Here is a 21,658-nt window from a genome sequence, read left to right as displayed (position 1 = left end):
ATTTCAAATATGATTAATTATACATTTATTTTGAACCTACAGTTACTATTAACACAAAAATGCATGCTATGCTGATATGATGCAGTATTGTAGTACTAGTCAATAGTATTTAACTTAAATTGGATCAGTGTTGACAAACAACATAAAATGCTCTTACATGTATTGTTAGAAATAAATAGAATAATATAATATCTCTAATATAAGAGTCAGAAGAAGCCTCAATCTGCATACTGAATACTTCTGTACAAAAACATTTTTTAACTCAGAACGTTTAGACTGTAGAATGTTTAGTTTGACTTAAGTAAGGGATCAGAGTACTTATTCCACTACGGCACACTACTAATGATTATAAATACAATTATAATAATACATATTTTTACTATATAGACATTATATTTGGGAAAGCACAAATACTGCTGCAATATTTTATATAGTGTTATTGGACTCTTCCTATCGCCTAGCCGTGGGTGTATGCGAGTTGGAGGAGATATCTATATTCTGCTCCTGCTGAGGGGGGGGGGGGGGGGGGGGGGGGGAGTTCATACAGGAGGCAGCCTGGGAACAGCTTGCCCTGCAAAGCAGCTAAAGCAGCAGACCTCCACCGGGGATGTATCACGACCAAAAACACAACAGAAATTATACGGGGCTACATAATTATACAGATGAAGCTAATTATACAGACAAGGGGGGAGAATGCCTGGGAGTTGTTTTAGCGCGAGGCACAGCGTAGCGGGGCTCGGGGATTTTGGGCTTCCTGGCCGGCTTACCTTCTGCACATCTGAAGGCACCCTCGACAGGAAATCAACCACTTCATTGTTGTCGATGCTGTACGGGTTCCGTAATTTCTTGGTGAATTTATTGATGCCTAAAACAGAAATTCACACCCAACGTATTATTAACGCTAGTCTCTTGTGGCTGCGCTCTTTGTTTCCACACAAACAAATACCTGCAGAGGAGGCTCACGCCGTCCGAGAACTATTACTGCTGCAGCCTTTATTCTTTTTTTACTTTCACTTCTTAGGCTGTAATACTTTTAACACCATTAAGATCTGCCTTAACTCATTCAGTACATTATAAGCAGCTAATATTAAGGAGATAATGGGGAAGGGACTCAACAGCCAGAAAATATAAGCAGCAAATATTCCTGGGATGCTATACATCATACAACATGATAAAGGACATATTTTACTTTGTTTAAATAAAGGCCAACAGACAGATCAACACACAACTTAATAAACTGTGTGTGACACTCACCCCATATTAGAACCACGTATCGAACAGGGACGTAGTACGTGAGGATTGTTGCAGTGACAAAAATGAGGATAGCCAGGCCGGACAGGAATGGCACCGACCAGTTGAAAGTGCTAAAAAGATAAATCATCAGTAAGTATTCCAACTTAATTTCATCTTTGTCTGTAAAATACAGTACTTGTTGTAATAAAAACATGTGGCCCCTCTAATGCAGACTTTATACAGTAGAAGCTTTTAATCCATTTCATATTGTGATTCAAGACATTTGAGCTGAAAGCAAATACAGTTAATGAGCTGTGATTCATGGTGGTTTGGTAAATTCTTACTTTTTAATCCTTTCCCCAAAGTTAGCGATCCCATCCAGCAGGGTTTGAAGGGTGATGATGGTGTCTTGGATCATGTGGATTTTCTCCATCAGCCCTTTTCTCTCCGACTCCTACAGTTAAACCAAAAGGGATCAGAAGTTTAGTAACGGTGTATAACGGGAAGGGTGTGTTTGCTGCTCTTATTTGCTGTTGTAGTTGTTTTATCGGGGTATATATTGATTAACCGTTTACACTGCCCTTGTATACAAGATGTGGTATCACATACATATTTTAGGAACATTAATATATGAAATTAATTCATTAATATATGAAAACAATAATTCATACAAGTACAATTTTGCGCTCCTTGTACTTAACTTGGGATTTTTTTTAAATGTAATGCTACCACTTCTACCCAACTACATTAATGTACTACCTTCATGTCGTTAATTACTTTACAGATATGGAATAATAATAATAAAAACATGATCAAAACTTAAGTAGGACTTTAGTTACACCTGGATTAGATTCACAAGCTACCCTGCTGTATACAAAGTCATTAGATTGAGTTCCACAGTTACATCTTGATTAACACGTCATTAATACATCAATAACTATCATAGAAACATATCGTATATTTGATTCTAAAATTGGCATATTAAGTGTTATTACTTTTGGTACTTTAAGTATATTTGTCTCAGAGAAAGACACCGAACAGTCTGCAGAATGTAAAGGCACATTCTCTACCAGCTTCACTGGCTGTGAATTGAATGCTCTTCAGAGTGGGACTGGACTCCACATTTTGATAGAGAAAGGGCACCGCTCTCAGGAACATCCAGATCCCAGGAGGGAGGATGGCTTTAGAGTAAACAGGAGGAGACTCTGTGTCTGAAGTCTGGCTCTCAGTCCACAGATCTGTAGAGACACGGCTACATGTCCACATCAAACATGGGGGGACTGAAGGAGGGTTAGAGGATGAAGAGAGGGGAGCCTGGGGTCTGCGGGCGCTGGTTATCGGGGGACTGTTTACTGGCCAAAGCCATGGTCTTTGTCACTATGTGATCTCTGTGATCTCCGTTCGCGTCTGCTCAAAGACACGGAGGGTCGCTGGCTCCATGCCACCCAGAGGCTGGGGACGGGCCTGGGAAAGGAGCTGCGGAGGGGATCACACCTGGGATATTCATGGTGACCATTAGTCTCTGTAAGACGAATAGTCAAATTCCAATCAACCCCCTCACTGCCCTGAACTACTTCAACCAGTTCAGGGTCATGTTGCCACTGAAGACAGTTTGAGAACCACTTTACGCCAGACCATTCAAAACATCTAGAATAAACTAAAGGAATATTTCATTGACTAAAAAGCATTGTTATACTTTGAACACCAGATTTCCAATGAGCTTTGAAAAAGCATGTCTAAGTGCTGTCATTAGTTCCATATTGTTGGTATTATAGGGCGTGTTAAGCTCAGGGACTTTCCCAAATGCAGCAGAACCTCCCCCCCCGCCCACCTCTCTATTAGCATATGAATGTGTCGTGACATGTGGAAACGGGTCGGTGAGGTCTTCATTAAGCCCGAACGTCTTTTTAAAATCTTGTGGTTGTCAGGAATCAAAATGCATCTGAAGATTTACTACTGAATGAAGAGCCCAAAATCAGAGATCATAGGAATTTGTCAAAAATAAACTTCCTTTCTTTTCATCATAAAATACAGATGCTTAAATGTAAAGAACTGCAAACAAAAGAAACACAGGTACATACCTTCTCATCATCCTCTTCATCATCCCCCACATCCATATTGTCCTGAAAATGAAACAGCAGCTGTATTATAAAGCTGAGGATCTTTTCTACATTATGAACTTAGTCTCATGTTGACGCTGGGACTCTGCATCAACTCCAGTGTGCTGGTGGGGTCGTCCTGTGACAGAGTGCAGGGATCAGGCTGACCCGGGGTCAGCCTCACAAACACTCTGCAGGACAGCTGACTGACAGCAGGCCGTGTTGGTCTTTGTTCACAACGCACCACGGCAACCGAAGTTGAGACAAATCACACGTCTATACCAGAACATGATACATCAATATCTTTATGTAATCTAACAAAAGGGGAAAAGACGTTTCGATAGAGAAGTCCAGAATTGACGATAAAGACATCTGAATATTCTCCGACATTAGAATGTGTATTCGATTTTTTTTTTTTAAGATTTCCTTACAAAAAAGATGACTTCTAAAATCATATAATATATCGTTTTTGCATATTTTTTTGTAAACTTGGGACATATACTTATATATATTTTCTTAGATACTATCAACATTTCAAGGATTAAATCCGTAAAGCTAAAGTTAGAGGTATTTCTCTGAATAAAAACCCCTTTTCTGGCTCAGTAAAGAATATTTTTTTATATCTTCAAGTTCCCCTATTGCCATCGTATAATTATTCGTACATGAATGAAATGCTCAAACTGACCGGCTCTATTGTGATTGGTCAACCGCTTGGAGATGTCCTTCCACTTAACCTATCTGATATGTTGGAGCGCTAGCCAATAGCATGTGTGTTCCATAATGATGTCACTATGTTATGGAAGTAATCTAAGTAGTCCAATGGAGGTGTTTCAGGCAGGGGGGTGGGGGGAGTGTGTATGAGAGAAACTCCCTCTTGAGGGAACACAGGGATTTAAGCCTTTGCAGAACATTGCACCGATACCTATAGATCACACTATCAATCAATCAATGTTTATTTATATAGCCCAATATCACAAATGTTACATTTGTCTCAGTGGTCTTCACAGTGTGTGCAGAATATCAGTATGACAATACGACACCCTCTGTCCGTAGACCCTCACATCGTACAAGGAAAAACTTCCGGAGAAAACCCACAGTTTAAAGGGAACATGGGAGAAACCTCAGGGAGAGCAACAGAGGAGGGATCCCTCTCCCAGGACGGACAGACGTGCAATAGATGCCGTGTGTAAATTGAAAAGATAATACATTTACAACATAGGTAGTCCAAATGTTTGGAAATGCATGTGTGTATAACAGGAAGATGAATCCACGAGGATGTCAGCAATCTTGTGGGAGCCTTCAGGGACACTACAGGAAAGGGACAACTCAAGAAAGCATTTGAGGGCCTCTTTAACAGTAAAATTAAGCACATTGTTGTCTGAACTGCACAGCGTGTATGTTATTTGCTATAACCTATGGTGTGTACTGCTTCTACATACTGAGCACATACAAGATGCTACGTCTTGTTTTTTTTGTAAAACGGAAGAGTGGGTCACAGTGGGCGGAAAAACACTGAGCTGTGACCTTTTACAGAGCAGAGGCATACAAACTTAGTCTCAACGAGAAGAGGGTAACAGACCAATTACAGTGAAGAAGAGGAAGGATTCAGGACAATAACTAGAGGCGGAAAAGAAGAAAGCCGTGTACTGCAAATTAGCTTAGGCTATAATGATATGTTGCATTAGTCTATTCAGCGAGGTTTCTCTTTATTATGTGTTATTTATTTATTATTATGTAGCTAGGTGCAGCTGGTTGCTATGGAAACACAGCAGCTATTTAATTTTGGGAGAAATGGGTTTGAGGTGGTTGTTTTTCTACAATAAATGAAGTGTGAACAGGTAGCAGTATGTCACTGCAGAGGGAGAGGAAGAAAAACAAGGAGAAGTCCTACGAAGCCGCTCCTGATTCACCACGACCTGAGTCTTTGTACGACTTATAGATAAATAGGTTATTAAATGTGAACTGGAACCAACAGGTCCAGAAGAAAAATACAAAGACAACGAGGATAGAGGGGAAGATAAAGACATAGAAGAATAAGAAAAGACAAAGTAGAAGATGACACAGATGACAAAGAAGAACAAGATGAATGATAGGAAGAAGACATAGAAAAAGAAGAGGAAGAAAACAAAGGAGAAGACACAGACATAGAAGATAGATGCTTATGAAGACGACAAAGAAGAACAAGACAGAAACAGAAGAAGGCTTACGAAGCTAAGCAGGACTCACCACGTCCTGGGTTTTTTTATTAAAAGAAATACATATATATATATATATATATATATATATATATATATATATATATATACATACATATATTAGGGCCGGGACTTTAACGCGTTAATTAAGATTAATTAATTACACAAAAATTAACGCATTTTAATCGCACAGCGGAACGTTTCTCACTGGATGAGTTTCAGGCGTACCGATTATACTGGAGCACCAACTAACATTCATGACTTCAGCATGGGACTTCAAACAACAACAAACCATGGTGAACAATAGTCGAACATGAACGAACAAGCTGATGAGACCGCTTTGGTCGGCCCCGTGGATGGGACATTTTGTTTTAAAAAACGGACGGATGGAAGCGTCGACAAGAGCACGGTTGTGTGCAAATTATGCAAAAAAGAATTTGCATATCACCGCAGCACATCAAGCCTAAAGTATCACCTAAATGCAAAGCATGTAGCAGCTAGCGTGGACGTTAGCCCGACTCCGAGTGCAAGGAACCACACCCTGACCCAACCCACACTCAACCAGATGACTGGTTTCAGGGCCAGGATAAGTAAGTCCACGTCTGAGAAAATAACCAACTCCTGGCTCACTGGATTGCACTCCACTGTAGACCACTTGGAGTAAAATCCATGTGAAAATGGCTTCTCACTGTTCTCAGGTCAAATATGTATATTTGATTAAAAATGCGATTAATTTCGATTAATTAATTACAAAGCCTCTAATTAATTAGATTAATTTTTTTAATCGGGTCCCGGCTCTAATATATATATATATATATATATGTATGAACAGGAACCAGCAGGTCACGAAGAAAAATAAAACAAAGAAGAACAAGACTAAGATGAAGAAGACATAGACAAAGAAGAAGATCAATAAGAAGACGAATGAGAAGAAGACATAGAAAAAGAAAGAGAAGAAAAAGACGAAGACTAACGAAGTTGCTACAGCCTCATTACTGCCGTTCTACATTAACTTTTTCTACATTAAATAAATAAAGAGGAGTGTGAACAGGACCAGATGCCCACCTCGTCCTGAGCGACCCGCCCGGAGCGGATCTGGATGTAGTTCCAGGCGATGAGCAGCACCAGGAAGAGGGGCAGCATGTAGAACTCCCAGTTCCACACCGTCACCAGAAACACCTGCAGGCAGAGGTCACACATGAGTGGGGTCACACTCCAGAGGGGGTCTGGAGAATGAAACAAACTCTTCATTAAGTCCCAAAGACATTTTCCATAGTTCCTGAATCCCCCGCTAGCTAAAGGTTGATCCAATCTGCTATTGATTTAATAAGTAATGGTCAAGCTGATGAAGGCTACCCCACCCATATCAAAGCCTTGTTCCTACGTTCAGTTGTTCTGCATACACTGTGCGGGGCGACCACTGCGACCCCCCCTCACCCCCCGTATATACATTGACATTAAGTCTAATTGATCCACGTCTCTCATCCTGTGTACATTAAAGACGACCCCGCGGCCCACCGGAGCCACAGGGAGTCCGTGAGTGAATACGTTATTAAGATTTAAAATGCCACTCGTGATGGACATCAGGTTAAAAAAATGGATTAGGGGATAAAGAGTGTGATGTCTCGATTGTGGGGCTAAATGGAAACGATGAAATAATCCCGTCAGAGAGAGGCAGCGCCGGCCAGCATGGCAGCGTGCCACAAGGCGTGGGGAAAGGGTTTACAGGTTGGTGATATGCTAATAAAAATAGAAGTGAACATCTGGTAAAGACATCACTCTCCTCTGAGGCACCAACTGACATAAAAGATGGCATTTTCAAAGCCCCCCAACACCCCCACCATCAGCTTTAATGTGCAATGAGCCAAGCATGCTCTTGTCTGTTATCTCAAGCCAAGAACAGGGCCTGGGACAGCAGATGAAACCAACTCCTGACTGAAAGTGCTCGGTTTTATTAGAGAGGACTTTGTGATGATGGGAGAGCCGGGGGTGAGGGGGAAAGCCAAGTCACGCTTTGGTGGAAATGTATACCCAGCCCATAAAGATTGTCATAATTGCAGGGCATTTCAGCTTGAGAGGTATTACAGTCTTCGACAGCGAAAAGGGGCTCTGGAAATGTGATCCAGATCGGAGAGAAGAAAAAAAATAAAATCAAAGGCTACCCTAAAGTCGGGAGAGCTACCGGACTGGAGGGTAGCACATTTTCAGATTGTAGCAGGATTTCCACGCTAATGCTCGGGGGAAGGGTTTGCATGGCACGGCGGTAATACAAGAACATAACAAAAAATAACTGACACTATTGTTTAAAGTAGGGACAATATAACTTCTCCTTCTCCTGATGATTAGTAGGAATAATTCTCGAGGAGGATGCCATACAGTCAGTGAACCAGAATATATACGCTGCTGGTCATAGGCCAAGGAAGGCTTTAGCAGCAAAAAAAGCAAGGGTATTTATTTGACCAATGCTCTTGCTCCAATATTTTTAAGGACCGGACATCGAATATATCTCGTTAAACCAACTTTAAAATAGGCTGATTCACATGTTTAATATAAACGTTGTCATTAGATCCTGTTGCTGTCATCATCATTGTACCTGGTGCAAAATGAGTGCATATTGAAAATAGAGTTGAATAATTATATACTCAGTAGTTATGTTTACAACAAAGCTTATTTACACGCATTATGTTAGGTGTGTGCATACTAGGATAAACAAGAGCTGGTAAAAGACACATCTCTTAGATCAGCAAAATGTACCAATAGGATTATCGCTTATTTTATTGTGCTAATGGATGTTTATTACCTTATCCTGAAGGGATAGTAAACAATGTAAATATGGAATTCAACCTAACAAATTGTGTATGATGACGTTGCCCATGGGTGACTATTTTGTCTGGGTTTGGGTGGATATTCAAATGTCACATCAAACCGCAAGTCACACCACCCTTAAAAAATTAACTAATTAGGAAACAACAGCATGTGATCTATGCAAGTTGTATATTTACTGCCAGGTTGGAGGCTTCTCACTAGGATAACTTGCACATTTTAAAGTATACCGACTACACCTTGGTAAACTACACTGACTGTCTTCACACATATCTGACACAATGGGCAGATGTCGCAGGTGGTTGTATCCCGTCATGCCGAGTAAAGCTTTGATTCATTTCTCTCATGTGGCGGTATTAAGTGGGCATTTATTTCTTCTCACTGAGGCTTGAAATGGCAGGGAGCGCTGGTGTGAAAACACAAGTACAGATGGTACTGTCTTTCAAACAGTGGGAGGAGGATGTGTGTGTGTGTGTGTGTGTGTGTGTGTGTGTGTGTGTGTGTGTGTGTGTGTGTGTGTGTGTGTGTGTGTGCGTGTGTGTGTGTATGTGCAGTGTATGTGTGTGCGCGCGCGCTTGTGTGTGTGTGTGCAGTGTGTGCTCGTTCATGCTTGTATGATTTGAGCTCGAGTGTGTGTGATCTGTCAGGTAAAACAACAATATTACACATCATTATAAACTCTTTTATTAATTAATGAACTTAGAGAAGGGGATTGGGAATTCTGTTTCATTTGAGATAACTATGTATTCAAAATATTTTCACTGTGAGCGAAAAGGTCCGATTTTTAAGTGATCCTCAACTAAAGTACAAAACAAAAAGCATGGCTCAAACCCCAGCTACTGTTCGGAGAACAGCTCTGTGTGGCAGCAAATTGGACAAACTGTACTCTTGGCTGGCGAACACTATCCATCGCCTTTACAAAACTTCAGTGCCATCTACAGGAAGTCTGCGGCAAAAACAAAAATAACTTTACATGACCCTGATTTCCTGCATAGTTAATGCACAACTTGCTGTATGGCTTTTCAATTGAACTAGATTTGAGAGAGAACTAATGTCAAAAGGACCAGCACCCTTTCCACTTTAGGGTTTAAAAGGCAAGGCCCTGTGTTTCTGTCTTTGCACTTGTTTAACACTTATACTGAACAATGGGAGGAGGAGAAGAAGCCTTATCTCTAAAAGAGGCTTTTAATTGGACTCCTGTCTGTATAATGGGAACTAAATCAAACCGAGCGCAGATTGCACGGAGGGTTAATGAGTTGTCAGGGAAGTAGAACACAAATAGACTGTCTCGACTCCACTGGGACGCTACTCTCTCCAGCTGAGGCTTATCTCTGCATCCATGAGAAGTACGGCGCTGAGAGCGTCCTCTCCGACGCAGAGAAGGGGGCCGAGCCTTTCCATTTTATGCTGAGCCCAAAACCGCATTCATTAAGAATCTCGCTGGGAGAGTTCAAGTAGGGGATAGCCGGGCTGCATTTGTGTTTTTTCCGCAGCTCGGAGGGAAAACAGAAGGAAATGCAGATAGTTTGATAAGAGAGTTAAAGCACGTCACCAGGAAGGCTATCAGGCTCCTCGGAACGCTCTGCCATTGGAAGCAGCTTTTGATGTAGTGCAGAGTTGACATGATGGCCCTGAACAGCATCTGAACGCGCATCACGTTCCTGGCCAGAACCTGAAAGAGACACGACATGAACATTCAAAACAAGTAAATACAGCAGTTACTAAATGGATAAAAGACATGTTTCATAAAGTAGAGGTCTGATTTAGTGTTGATACTAACGTCCAGTCGGCTAGTGTGATAGTGACAGTCGCCTGGCATTAGGGTTGGGGATTACATGCACCGGGATTACGCAAAATAAGGATACAAAAAAGGTAACCGTCTTCCATTATAGGGTTACTTGTATAATTACTATAGAACAATACATTTTTAAATTAAGAATGATATATTAGGTAACACATTTAAACACTTCTCAAGACACTGAGCTAGCTATAGCTGATTTCCCAGTTTATCATTATTGCCTCTAGAGGAGATCAAAGAAATCTTTCTTTGGGTACAATTAGGCCCACATCTGTGTTGTGAGGAGAAAGGGGATACACCATTACTATTGAGGCAAGCTGATTTGATAAAAATACTTTAAGTGCTCTTAAGCTGTAGTAAGATCACATTTTGTTTTCGGAGCAGAAATCTAATACTGGAACTGTGAATCTTAACGCCTACCGAGTGAATTTTCTTTATGGTTTTAATTTTTTTATTTCATTAGATTAACCTATATGTTCATACATAGTGTGTGATCTTAGCTGTAGGTATTGAACTAAAATGGAGCATTTTCTGTCAGCTCAGATTGTATTCTGCCTTTTGAAACTGTAGTCTGTGCTCATGTGTTTCATTGTTGGTGTATAGGCTGTCGCCTACATATGCTTAATAAAGGTTTCCGTATAAATAACATCTCTGAGCAGAGGATACATTTTTAGTTAAAGCCATCTTATTGATATTCCCTTTCTCTTGTATTTATTGCCATTGCATTTGATTTTTAATGGAAAGTAATTAAGTGAAATTACTTTTATATTGTAACACTTATAACTAGATTGGGTTACTTATATATATATATATATATATATAAAAAAAAAGTTTTAAGGTAATTAGTAATTGTAACAGAATACATTTTTCCAAAGAACCTCCTAACCCTGCCTGGCATTATCGTGGTCAGAGGGGTACAAAATGTCAATAATCTGACCTGATTGCGTAAGCAAGACTTTCAACATTAAAACAGAAGGAAGCCCCGCACATTACCATCGGAGTCCTCTGTGCGTAAGCCAATGTTGGCGTTGGCGAACGATGTATTGTCTGACAACAATGAGTCTTTGTGGGAAGTACAGACAGTCAGGCACCCTGTCTTGCACACTGTATATCAAACTAATGTAGCAGGACACTGGACACAAACTCAGTCACTGTTGGGGTCAATTAAAGCTCAATTCATGCGAAGCGAAGTTGCCATCGTAGCTTTTTAGGGGAAACAACTGATATTTATTAGGTTCAGGGCCATTTGAAAATAAACGTGGTAACGTTTTAAAAGCTCGTCTTTCAACTTTTGTTGTTATTCTTCGAACTTTCAATTATCCAAGCATCACATGGATATCGTCAAAAGTGCAGTGACCTCTGACCCTTGCCCTCTTTACTGATGCCTGCTAGTAACCTTTGGTGAGTGTTTAGAGCTGCGACCATTATCGATTAATCTGCTCAGTCTTTTTGTTGATAAATGATTCATCGATTGGTTGATAAGACATCAAAACATTTGATACATTGAAACTTTTCTCAAATGTCTTCATATCTTTCATCTTGAGATGCCTTTGTTTTGTCCTACCAACCCGACCCAAAGAGAATCAATTTACTAACATGAGAGAAAGCAAAGCAGCAAATATGATGATGAATTTTCTGTCAAGCAACTAATTGATTTATAGACAAATGGATTTAGCACTAAAGAAGTTGAAAGGTATTTTATCCTTCATGTGTGCGAATGCTGCTTTAAAAAAAGAAAAACACTTAAAGTAGAATACATAATTCTCCTCCACTAGGGGGCTCTCAGTGACCAACGATGGAGTTTGGTGGCGTAGTGAAGTAGCATGGGGTCATGGGAGTTGCAGTCATCATCTGGTGCATAGAGTGCTAGTGTTTGCTAGGCTCATTTAGCTTAAAACTTAAGACCGAGATGTACAATGATCTAAATCTTTACTCAGGTTAACGTATATAGTTAAAAAACACCTTAATCTAAAGTCGTATCATGAAATGTAGATACAATTAATGTTCGCCACAACGCTAAGAGGATACGTAGCAATAACATGTGAGCAACATTAATTACACTGTAATCTGAGTTCTTTTCATTTGAACTGTATTGTCATACTATATATTAGATATTTTATTTAAGTGTATTTGAAGTGTACTAAGTATTATGTTCGTAACCTGAATTTAAATCAGGCTTTGTAATTATTTGAGTGACCGAGATCATGTAAGCGTATTTCAAGTGTACTATATATTAATTCATTGAGCTGTACTTAAATCAGGTTTTAAAATAGTTTGACTGATAGAGATCATGCAATGTTATTATTTGTTTATTGATTGTTATGAACCTGTCTGAGGACCACAGATGGAAATTAGCCATTAGCTATAATCTGGCATATTGCATCTCTTCTCTTTGCTGATTAATGTTTTTGTATGCATGGTCCTTCTATAAATAAATACAAATAAAAGCAAAGAAAACGCGCTACCGTGATTCCAATTACAGATATCTACAGGATTGAACCTTTTCTGAAAAGAGATAAGAGGACTACAGTAGTTGTCTTTAGACATTTTAATGCTTAAATGTCACCTGTGAAAACTTCAAAATCTAAATGTATGTTACAAAAATGATGATTCCAAACCCCTGTATTATAGAGTAAATCCTCAGAACTGTTTCAAACCTTTTTGGAAAACTTGGGATTGTCCTCCAGGAATCTTCTCTCCCTTGGGTTGAAGGTTCTTATACTCGCTCTGACCTTATCAAAAGAAAAGAAAAAGACATGAAGCGATGACAAGCGGACAGACTTAGGCCCATGTTTCACAGCCATCACAGCACGCTGAACTTTTACTCACAGGGTTAAAAATAACGTCCACGTCCAGAGTGATGGTGCCCTTCGACAGCCCACCTAAGTCCTCCTTCTTCAGCGGGTAGGTGATCTGCTGTCCCCTGTGGACCTGCGGGGACAGAAAAGGGCATCAGGTGCTGAACTCGTCGCTGCACCTGACCGTCAGTCATGCTGGATTACATTTTAGCGAGTCTTCAACGCGAGTGTGCTATCGCCCTCTTCACTTTAATTTAGACACAGGGTGTAAATAGATGAGTCTATTGTCCGGGTGATGGACTCTCGGGGAGGTAGTGTGTACCGAGAGCAGGGGTATGGCGACTTTTCCCAGGAAGTCTGGCGCCTTGTCTCCATCCTCATCAAAGATAGTCACCACCAAGACCTCATGAATGTCTTTGACAGGGCTGCGGAGACAGACAAATTAGGTCAGGTAGTCCACAAAAACAAGCACACTTTTTACGTCCCCATTTTTCAATGTGTTGCCTAACAGCCTACATGCATTACGTAGTATTAAAAAGAACATGTGTCAGGAAAAGGAGAGTCCAACTGACAATGTGAAGACTTTATTCCACTCTGGGTAGAGGCTCTTGTAGATTGTGTGGGACTGCAGTCTGTCGTTCCCCAGCTCCAGCACACAGAAAGGATCACTCTTGCCTGCAGAACAAGAAACACATTTCAAACAGGGCTCCTCGGTCCCTTTAATGCGAAAACAAAGACAACTCAAATCTAAATGTGTGACTACAGCAGCAACGATAAGTTGATTAACCGATTCGTCTATTGTCACACAAAACAATCACCAACTGTATTAATAATGGATTCAAAGTTGAAGTATCTCTTCATGCAAAAATGCCTCTCAAATATGGAAATGTTCAGTTTTAAAAAATAAATAATTTTATATCAAATTAAACTGAATATATCTGGGTTTGGAAAGAGTCAACTGGGATTGCAGTTTTACCATTTTATTGACCAAACAGTTCATTGAGTAGATTAATGTAACAGGCAGATTAACCCTTGATATCAAAAATATGGGATCCTGTGTGTGTGTGTGTGTGTGTGTGTGTGTGTGTGTGTGTGTGTGTGTGTGTGTGTGTGTGTGTGTGTGTGTGTGTGTGTGTGTGTGTGTGTTACCGTTTAAATCGGCAGCCATCAAATCTGCAGCCTTGATCACTTTTATTTGAAGGAAACCAACATCACGGAGGTTTTTCAGGGAACTTTTCAAACTCTGTGGGGACACATGGAGATGAATGAAAACTCGAACACACTTGTTTGTGCACAGTCCTCTAACTTTGGATTGATCACACAATACATGAGTCAGGCTCTGTTTTATCTCAAAATGTTAGGAATGTATCTTGGAAACAAAAACCAAAATATTTAGTGTAGTAAAACAAATTATATAATAATAACAATGATTGTGAAATTTAAATACATATTACATGTACAAAAAAGTGTATTCTGACTATAAATGTGTATTTAATAACTGTGTTTTTTGCATATAAGAATAACCATAAAACCACAGTATCAGTATATACAGATATTACCCACTTCAGTGCTAAATGGACAAGGAATTATGATGAATGTTGTAAGGGCGTTCAAATATGTTTTTGTGAAGCTGTGGCATTCATGACTTGAGGGACAATCACAAAAAAAAGCAGTGATTCTGCAAGCTTCAGTCTGTTGGTGGAAATAATAAGTACTTTGACTAAACATTAAGAGACAACTGCACCAGGCACTCTATAAAGGCATGAAGGGATAAGGGAGTTTCTTTTCAGCGGCTGACTTATAAAATCACTATGTCTTTACTTTCCACAAGCTCTTCAACAAACCAACTAGAGACATTCTCAAAAACATTCCTTTCTTTCAAATGCATTGCCACGATGGATGACACATCCCAAGCAAGTTTCTTTTCATAGTTTCATTTTCTGGCATGAACTGAAACCTGCAGCTGCAACACAGATGAGAAATAGCATCTAAAAACCGATTGAAGTCAAATAAACATTATTTGTAGCTTGTAGACAAGAACAGGAAAACAGGCTTGATGACTGAATTTCAAATGCAGAATGTGATGGTTTGCCATCTCCTAGAGAGTCCTAAATATGTATTCCCTCCTCCTCTCTGTGCATCATCAAGTGCTGTTGAAGCAACCCAACTGAATCTCAAGGTACAACTACAGAAAGCTGATAAAGAGTACTTTGTTACCAACTCTCAAAACGTTCCTTGGAAAATACTGCCATCTCTTGGCCCTTTTAACACAAAGTACCGCAAGAATCCTTGGAACAGTTTAGACTTAAATAACCCCGGCCTGACTCCGATTTGAACCTGATTATTACATCTAAACATGTTGAATAGCAGATTCTGACTGAATGCAATATCTTCCACATGCCTGTTTAATGTCGAACAAATGCTCAACGACAGACTGTGTGACCTTTTCCCAACTTATTTCCCCGTACATAAATACAAGACTAGTAAAAAGCATCTTACACCAGCAGTGTTGGAAAGATATTGATAATACAACTATAACAATGTCTTCACCTGTGTCTATTTAAAAAATGGATGTATGCAGCTGTTAGAGTTTATTATAAAATACCTATTTTTAACCAATGTTTAGTTTAACGAAAAGTACTGTGTCAGAACATTTCGGTTAGGTTAGATTAGGTTGATATTTGATTAGCGTAAGGTGATTTTTTAGCTTGTAACGTTTTGGTGTTAGGCATAAACTCTCTCCAATTCTAGAAGAGTTAGTTATAAATACTTTCTGTGAAGTGTTTGGGACCCTATTTTCTTAAACTTTGGATAGTTTATCAGGAAGTCCCCTTATAAATGTATTAAAACATGACTTTCATATTTAGAAAATAGATTCAAAGTGTCAGATATGCAGACACAGGTACTGACGTAGTTGTCCAGCTGGTTCTCTTGTTCGTGGGGTTCATCGAGAGGCGCAGCACACAGGTCAGAGATGGAGACGCCGCTGCATGTGTTCAGTGTGAGCAGGAAAACCAAGCGCCCCTTGCCCTGGTCCAGTGTGTGTGTTAACAGCTGTCTCTGATCAAAGGGTACCCTGGACAGGTCAACTTCACATCTGTACACAAACGTATATACAAATGGAGTTGCAGGTATGCAGTCAAGCGTGGTCACATGCATGCAAAATAGTGTGTAAACACATACAGGCATAAAAACCAACAGTCATTTTAAAAGATCCCTGGTAAACCTGTGCTTAAATCATTACGCCTGCCGACATCGTTCCCATTGCTCATTGAAACGACGTAGGACTTCATAGTAAAGCTGCTTATTGGGGCCATTGTAGGAAAATCATTTATACAAATACTGAAAAGAACGTTCAACAAATAAAGCACTTTTGAAGAATAAAGCATGTACACATGTCACAGTAAAGGCACACAATACAAATATGAACCTAGAATGAGCATAATATGGCCCCTTCGAAAACCAGAAGAACAGGGGCTGACACACACACACACCTTAATAAATCCAGTGTTTCCCGTACATTGATTTATTTGTGGCGGGCCGGCACAATTAAATATCGTCCGCCACAAATGGATCTCATAATGTAAAAAAAAAAAACTATCGTTATTATTATTTTTTTTTTTATATTGATTTTGGTGGTCTAATCTGGATAGTGAGGTGGGCTGATGATCGGAAGGTTGCGAGTTCAAATCCCGCCTGGAACACCACTACTAGTGTGCCCTTGACTAAGGCACTTAGCCCTCGGTTACTCCAGGGAGAATGTCCCTGTAATCGGTCATTGTAAGTCGCTTTGGAATGAGGCGTCTGCTAAACTGTAAATTATATTTTTGGGAGAATAAACCCCACAGATCCTCAACTCCGGTGTGTTTCACTCATTAACAACGCAACACAGAGCAACAAGAACGTTGTCTAGAGTAGCCATGAACTCGCATGTATTTTTTTATTTGAGGGGGGGGTGGATGCGTGGGCCACCCGAATAGGTTAAGGGGCCTTTGGCTTTTCTTGCCGGGGGGGGTGCGGTGCCCCCACAAATAGAATCGCATTCTGTGGGAAACACTGAAATCAGTAGATTATCTTATTTATGTCAAATTCATGGCAATTTGTCTTTATAGCCTAGATGCCTAAGATGATATGGTGATACTGGCAGAGTATTCCAGTATTGCTTAATTCAAATGCAAAGTATCATTTGATGAGGTCATTGTCTGCAGGCATAATACACTGGCAGCTTCTGAGAGCAGACTCACGCTCCCAAACACTCCTCGCTCCTCCGTCCTTCTTTAGACCAGAGCTCCACCTCCAGGGCGTCCGGACTGTCCACAAACTGGTTCAGAGTGAACCTCTCTTTCCACTGCGGGTTGGACACTCTGCAGTGATTCTGAATTAAAAAAAGAGTTCAGAACAAGAAACATAAAACATATTTGTTTTAATTCCATGTAGTAAAACCCTGCGAGTAGCCATTCAAACTCAAATCAGAAATCATTGATTTCCTAATTTCCCTTTTATGATAGGATTTCAAGTGCTGTCAAAGTAAATGCTATATTTTTCACTTCGAAAAAGCCTGTAGTTATAGAGGTTCATCAGTTCTACCAGATTCTTCTATTGAATGGTGTGTGAATGTTATTGTTTTGAATCATCTTCAGAAAGCAGCATCAGATTTCCATGGCACATCAAAGCACACGGTAATTACTGTCGCTCCGAAAGAAAAGAGCGGAGTGGTGCTGCTCATTAGCATGGAGCTTTGATGTGTAAAGGATGATGTTGCAGAATAGCCAGACAATAATCAGCTCAGACATCGTCCAGCTGACGGGATGAGCACTGATTAAAGCTTCTCATGTCACCAGCAGAAGTCCATTTCATTTGATTCCAGTGCTCAATAATATACATCATCTCTGTGACACTCTGCTAACCGTATGACAAGTGGATGCTTCATTTATTTTATACATTAGTATAAACTCTGTTGCATAAAATAGTCAACATTATAATGTAATACGCCATGGTAAACATACCATAATACAAATAAATAATGACAATAACCACTAGAAAAAATGTAACAGTTGATCAGTGATAGAAAGTAATTAGTGGACAGTAAAGAACATTTAGTAAAGTACTGTTCTTTGTATAATTAGAGGTACTTTACTCAGGTATTGTAATAGAATGCTACTTTATACTACAACTCCCTTCAGAGGGAAATGTGTACTTCTTACTTCCCTACAATTATCTGTCAGCTTTGGTTACTTGCTTCTTAGGAAATTAAGATTTGACACAAAAACAACATCATAAGTTCAATTCATAAAAGGCGAAGGTTTGTTATTGACGAAATTATCCAAAACATCAATTATTTGAAATGTGCTCCACCTCCATTAGCTGTTATAATTCTGCTTAAGGATCAGTAATAATATTCAAAAAATATGATATACAAACTCTCTGGGAGGGACCAGTCTGCCCAACAAGAATTGTAATTAAATACTTCAGTATGCTTTGCTTGTAATATTTTTGTACTTTTACTTTGGTGAAATCTTGTATGTATAGTACTGTAATACTTTAACCTAAGTTAGCTAGAATAAGATGGAAACACGTAAGGATAAATATGAACACAAAGGACTGTACACATGCACAAAGACATGCATTTTTACAGAGAGGTGTCAGAGTAAAGATGCTCCCAACTTTAAGGCGGTGGTTTAGTGCCCTGCTCAAGGACACCTCGGCAGCGCCCGGGAGGTGAACTGGCATCTCTCCAGGTGCCAGTTCACTAACATGGGACTTGAACTGGCGACCCTCCTGTTCCTGAGCCAAGTCCCTACAGACTGAGCTACTGCCGCCAAAGGGAGAAGGAGCAGAGGAAAGGGAGTGTGAGGAGAAGAAAAGAGAGGAGGGGGATTGGAGAGAAAAGAGAGGGTTTAAGAGGACAATAGACGAGGACGAGGGGGGTGGAGGAGACGAGAAGTACCTTGCTTTTGAATCTCTGCTCTCCCAGTCTGAAGCGGACAAAGAGCTGACCCCCCTGAGAGTCCAGCGGCATCTCCTGGCCCTCAACCAGAGTGACGGACAGCACAGAGATCCACAGCTGACTCTTCCTCAGAGACTCGGACAGCAGGAGGTTCTGAGCAGAGCTCCCCGACTGCAGCGGCCGGTTCAGAGAGAGGAGAGGTTAGATTACAGAACCAATGGCCTTAAGGATATCTAGGGCTGCACAATTCAGAGAACCATAACTAATAGTGATTATATTTGACTAATATTGCAGTTTTAATTTGATTTACGATATTAGAGGGAATCTCATTTTATTATCATAATACATTAAAATGATTTTAAAATGATTCAAGTCCATATTTGTATGTTGTGCCTCCACTGGGACATGTCTCCATGCTTTAATGTTTAGAAAGCTCTTTATTTTCCTCACGCTGCCTGTGCTGCAGCACCCTTTCACCCTCTGTCTGAAAGGAGAGCGCTAGCCAATAGAAGCACGAGTGTTACACAATGAGGTCACTAGGTTAGTATATACAATAATAATAATAAATATGGCCCCTTTAAGACCATCTGCACTAAACAAGCATTTATTTGATTTCGTGTGAAAACTGTTTTTCTGCAGCACGACAATGAATAATCCAGATATTTTTGAAATATTTAGTCTTTAACAAATATTGCTTATATACTGTATACTTAAATCAAACCAAATCCAATTAATTTCCTTATTTACCATCCTCTTATCTTTTATAACGATGCATGTATCAAGCAGAGCCGGGGACGAGAAGGAACACAAACCAGTGCAATACATAGAATAGATTCTACTTGGGAGAGACGGTTGAATGAGACACTATGTTCTCTATTCTTCAGTGAAAGGAGGATTAAATGGTCCCTTCAGTTCACAGAGAGATTAGGTCAGGCCTGCAGTAGCGTCTCTCTTCCACATATAATAGGCAGCAATGTTCTTGGATAATTAGCCGAGCTTACATGAAGACAGCACTGGAGGGAGATCTATTTAACCAGATTCAAGGCATGCAGATCAGGCTGACAGTGACGGTTCTGCCACATGCAGAAAAATCACATTTCACTTAGCGGACCACACTCCGTGCACCCGGCAGAGTGCAATTAGCATGTGGAGTAGCAGGGGGACTGGAACCAGTCATGCAAATAACTGCAAGACAGCAACAATGTGGCTGCAACTCAATCTATGAGCATGCAGACACTAAAGGGGAAGAACAAGTGTTGTCATTTCTAAGATATTTAATCTATCCAAATCAATGAATAAAACCTTTTTTACGAAAATAATAATTGAAGTATTGCAAGTGGTGTACACTTATCCTACACACAGAGTCAAAGTTGTGTCTACCATGTTCCCAGTTTTATTTTTTAGTACATTATATTTTTTGAATTGGTAAATCCAATTGAGAAATCTAGATCCTGAAATGATGTATAAGACTATATATATATATATATATATATATATAGTCTTATACTCACTTTACTTTGCTTTCATGACATCATTTAGTTCACTGTCTCTTAGCGCACAGTTGACTGGAGTAGATCCTGAAATGATCACCCCTAAGCATTCATTCTAAAATCTTTATTTTAAAAAATATATGTTTTATCGAATGCTGAAATAACCAAAGATTCCCACCACTAGCAGACACGGTCTGGTTCCAGCCTCTGAACAGATTGATAGATGCATGCATTATAAAGAAAAGAGGGTACAACAAATAGCATGCTAAGCAAAAAGAAAGCATGCGTTCAGCAGCTGCTCTGCGGGTCAGAACACAACCACCATACATATCATGAATACGCTGGCAATATTCTTCATATCTTTTGTTCTTTAAAGAAGAACCATTACAAAAACCAAACTAACAACGCTTCTCAGTACTTCCCTTCTCTCCCTGTGGCATTCCAATCCAAGCCCTTTGGTTTCTACTGAAAACGTGCATCTTTATTATTAAAAGGTGTCACAAATGTATTGTTTTATTTCATTAAAGCAACACTAAGTAACTTTTCAAGGAGAAAAATAAACAAAAGAAGTGACGCGGTTTAGGAACTTGTGTCTTAAAGGGCCCATAGGGAACAGTGACATGAAGGAGGTGTAAAAGCCATGTTGTAGTTCCTTGTTCTACTTAATTTATTTATTTTTATATTAAGTAACAACGCTTATAGGATGTTTTTTTTTTTAAATGTGTGAAAGGGAAACCCTGGACGTTGTGCCAGACTGATTCTATGGACATTCTCCGGATATCATGATATCATGACTCAACTGTCATTGTAAGCAATCTCTGCTTGCACTCCGTTTACACCGTCTTACAGGTTTTAGTACTTTTCCATGACGCCACTTTTTAGGAATGGATACCTTTTCGTACTTTAAAAAAGGCGAAATATTTTCGAATCAAGTGTTTGTGGCAGGAGGACGCTAGGTGGCCATGTGCATGGTATTATTGTTTTTGGATGCCAATAGAAGACTATGGGACAGAGGACAAGCTTTAAAAACAAGGTAAGTAGTGTTGGTATTGGTCTTTGTAATTTTTTTTCTTTTCTTTTTTAAATAGGAAACTGACTTTAAATGACTTTCATTATTTAAGTATTGGTCAGGTTTCATTTGCTACAGAAGAAACACAGAACATGGTGATCTGCTGCCCTCTTGTGCAAAGACTCAGAGCAACTTTAAAAGCCTAACATTCAATTCCTACAATTATCTTTTTGATTCATATTTAGCAGCCTGATTTAGAATGCAGA

At 39.7% G+C, this 21,658-nt stretch overlaps 1 protein-coding gene across 4 annotated transcripts in view; it reads right to left on the bottom strand.

Moving 5' to 3' along the window:
• Window positions 1-21,658, bottom strand: part of LOC117462872 (multiple C2 and transmembrane domain-containing protein 2-like) — a 61,793-nt gene that overhangs the window by 3,145 nt on the left and 36,990 nt on the right. For all 4 annotated transcript variants that reach the window (XM_034105228.1, XM_034105252.1, XM_034105235.1 and 1 more), the window contains 14 exons: window positions 18,894-19,064; window positions 17,191-17,321; window positions 15,857-16,043; window positions 14,096-14,189; window positions 13,519-13,621; window positions 13,269-13,371; window positions 12,978-13,079; window positions 12,806-12,880; window positions 9,903-10,022; window positions 6,593-6,706; window positions 3,315-3,356; window positions 1,578-1,687; window positions 1,255-1,364; window positions 768-865 (listed from right to left, as the gene is read on the bottom strand). In XM_034105228.1, coding sequence (XP_033961119.1) covers window positions 768-865; window positions 1,255-1,364; window positions 1,578-1,687; window positions 3,315-3,356; window positions 6,593-6,706; window positions 9,903-10,022; window positions 12,806-12,880; window positions 12,978-13,079; window positions 13,269-13,371; window positions 13,519-13,621; window positions 14,096-14,189; window positions 15,857-16,043; window positions 17,191-17,321; window positions 18,894-19,064 — 1,560 coding nt within the window. The remainder of the gene's footprint in view (window positions 1-767; window positions 866-1,254; window positions 1,365-1,577; window positions 1,688-3,314; window positions 3,357-6,592; window positions 6,707-9,902; window positions 10,023-12,805; window positions 12,881-12,977; window positions 13,080-13,268; window positions 13,372-13,518; window positions 13,622-14,095; window positions 14,190-15,856; window positions 16,044-17,190; window positions 17,322-18,893; window positions 19,065-21,658) is intronic.

Source organism: Pseudochaenichthys georgianus, chromosome 3 (assembly GCF_902827115.2).
Source record: "Pseudochaenichthys georgianus chromosome 3, fPseGeo1.2, whole genome shotgun sequence".
Taxonomy (NCBI): Eukaryota; Metazoa; Chordata; class Actinopteri; order Perciformes; family Channichthyidae; genus Pseudochaenichthys; species Pseudochaenichthys georgianus.
This window is presented reverse-complemented; position numbering and strand designations above follow the sequence as displayed.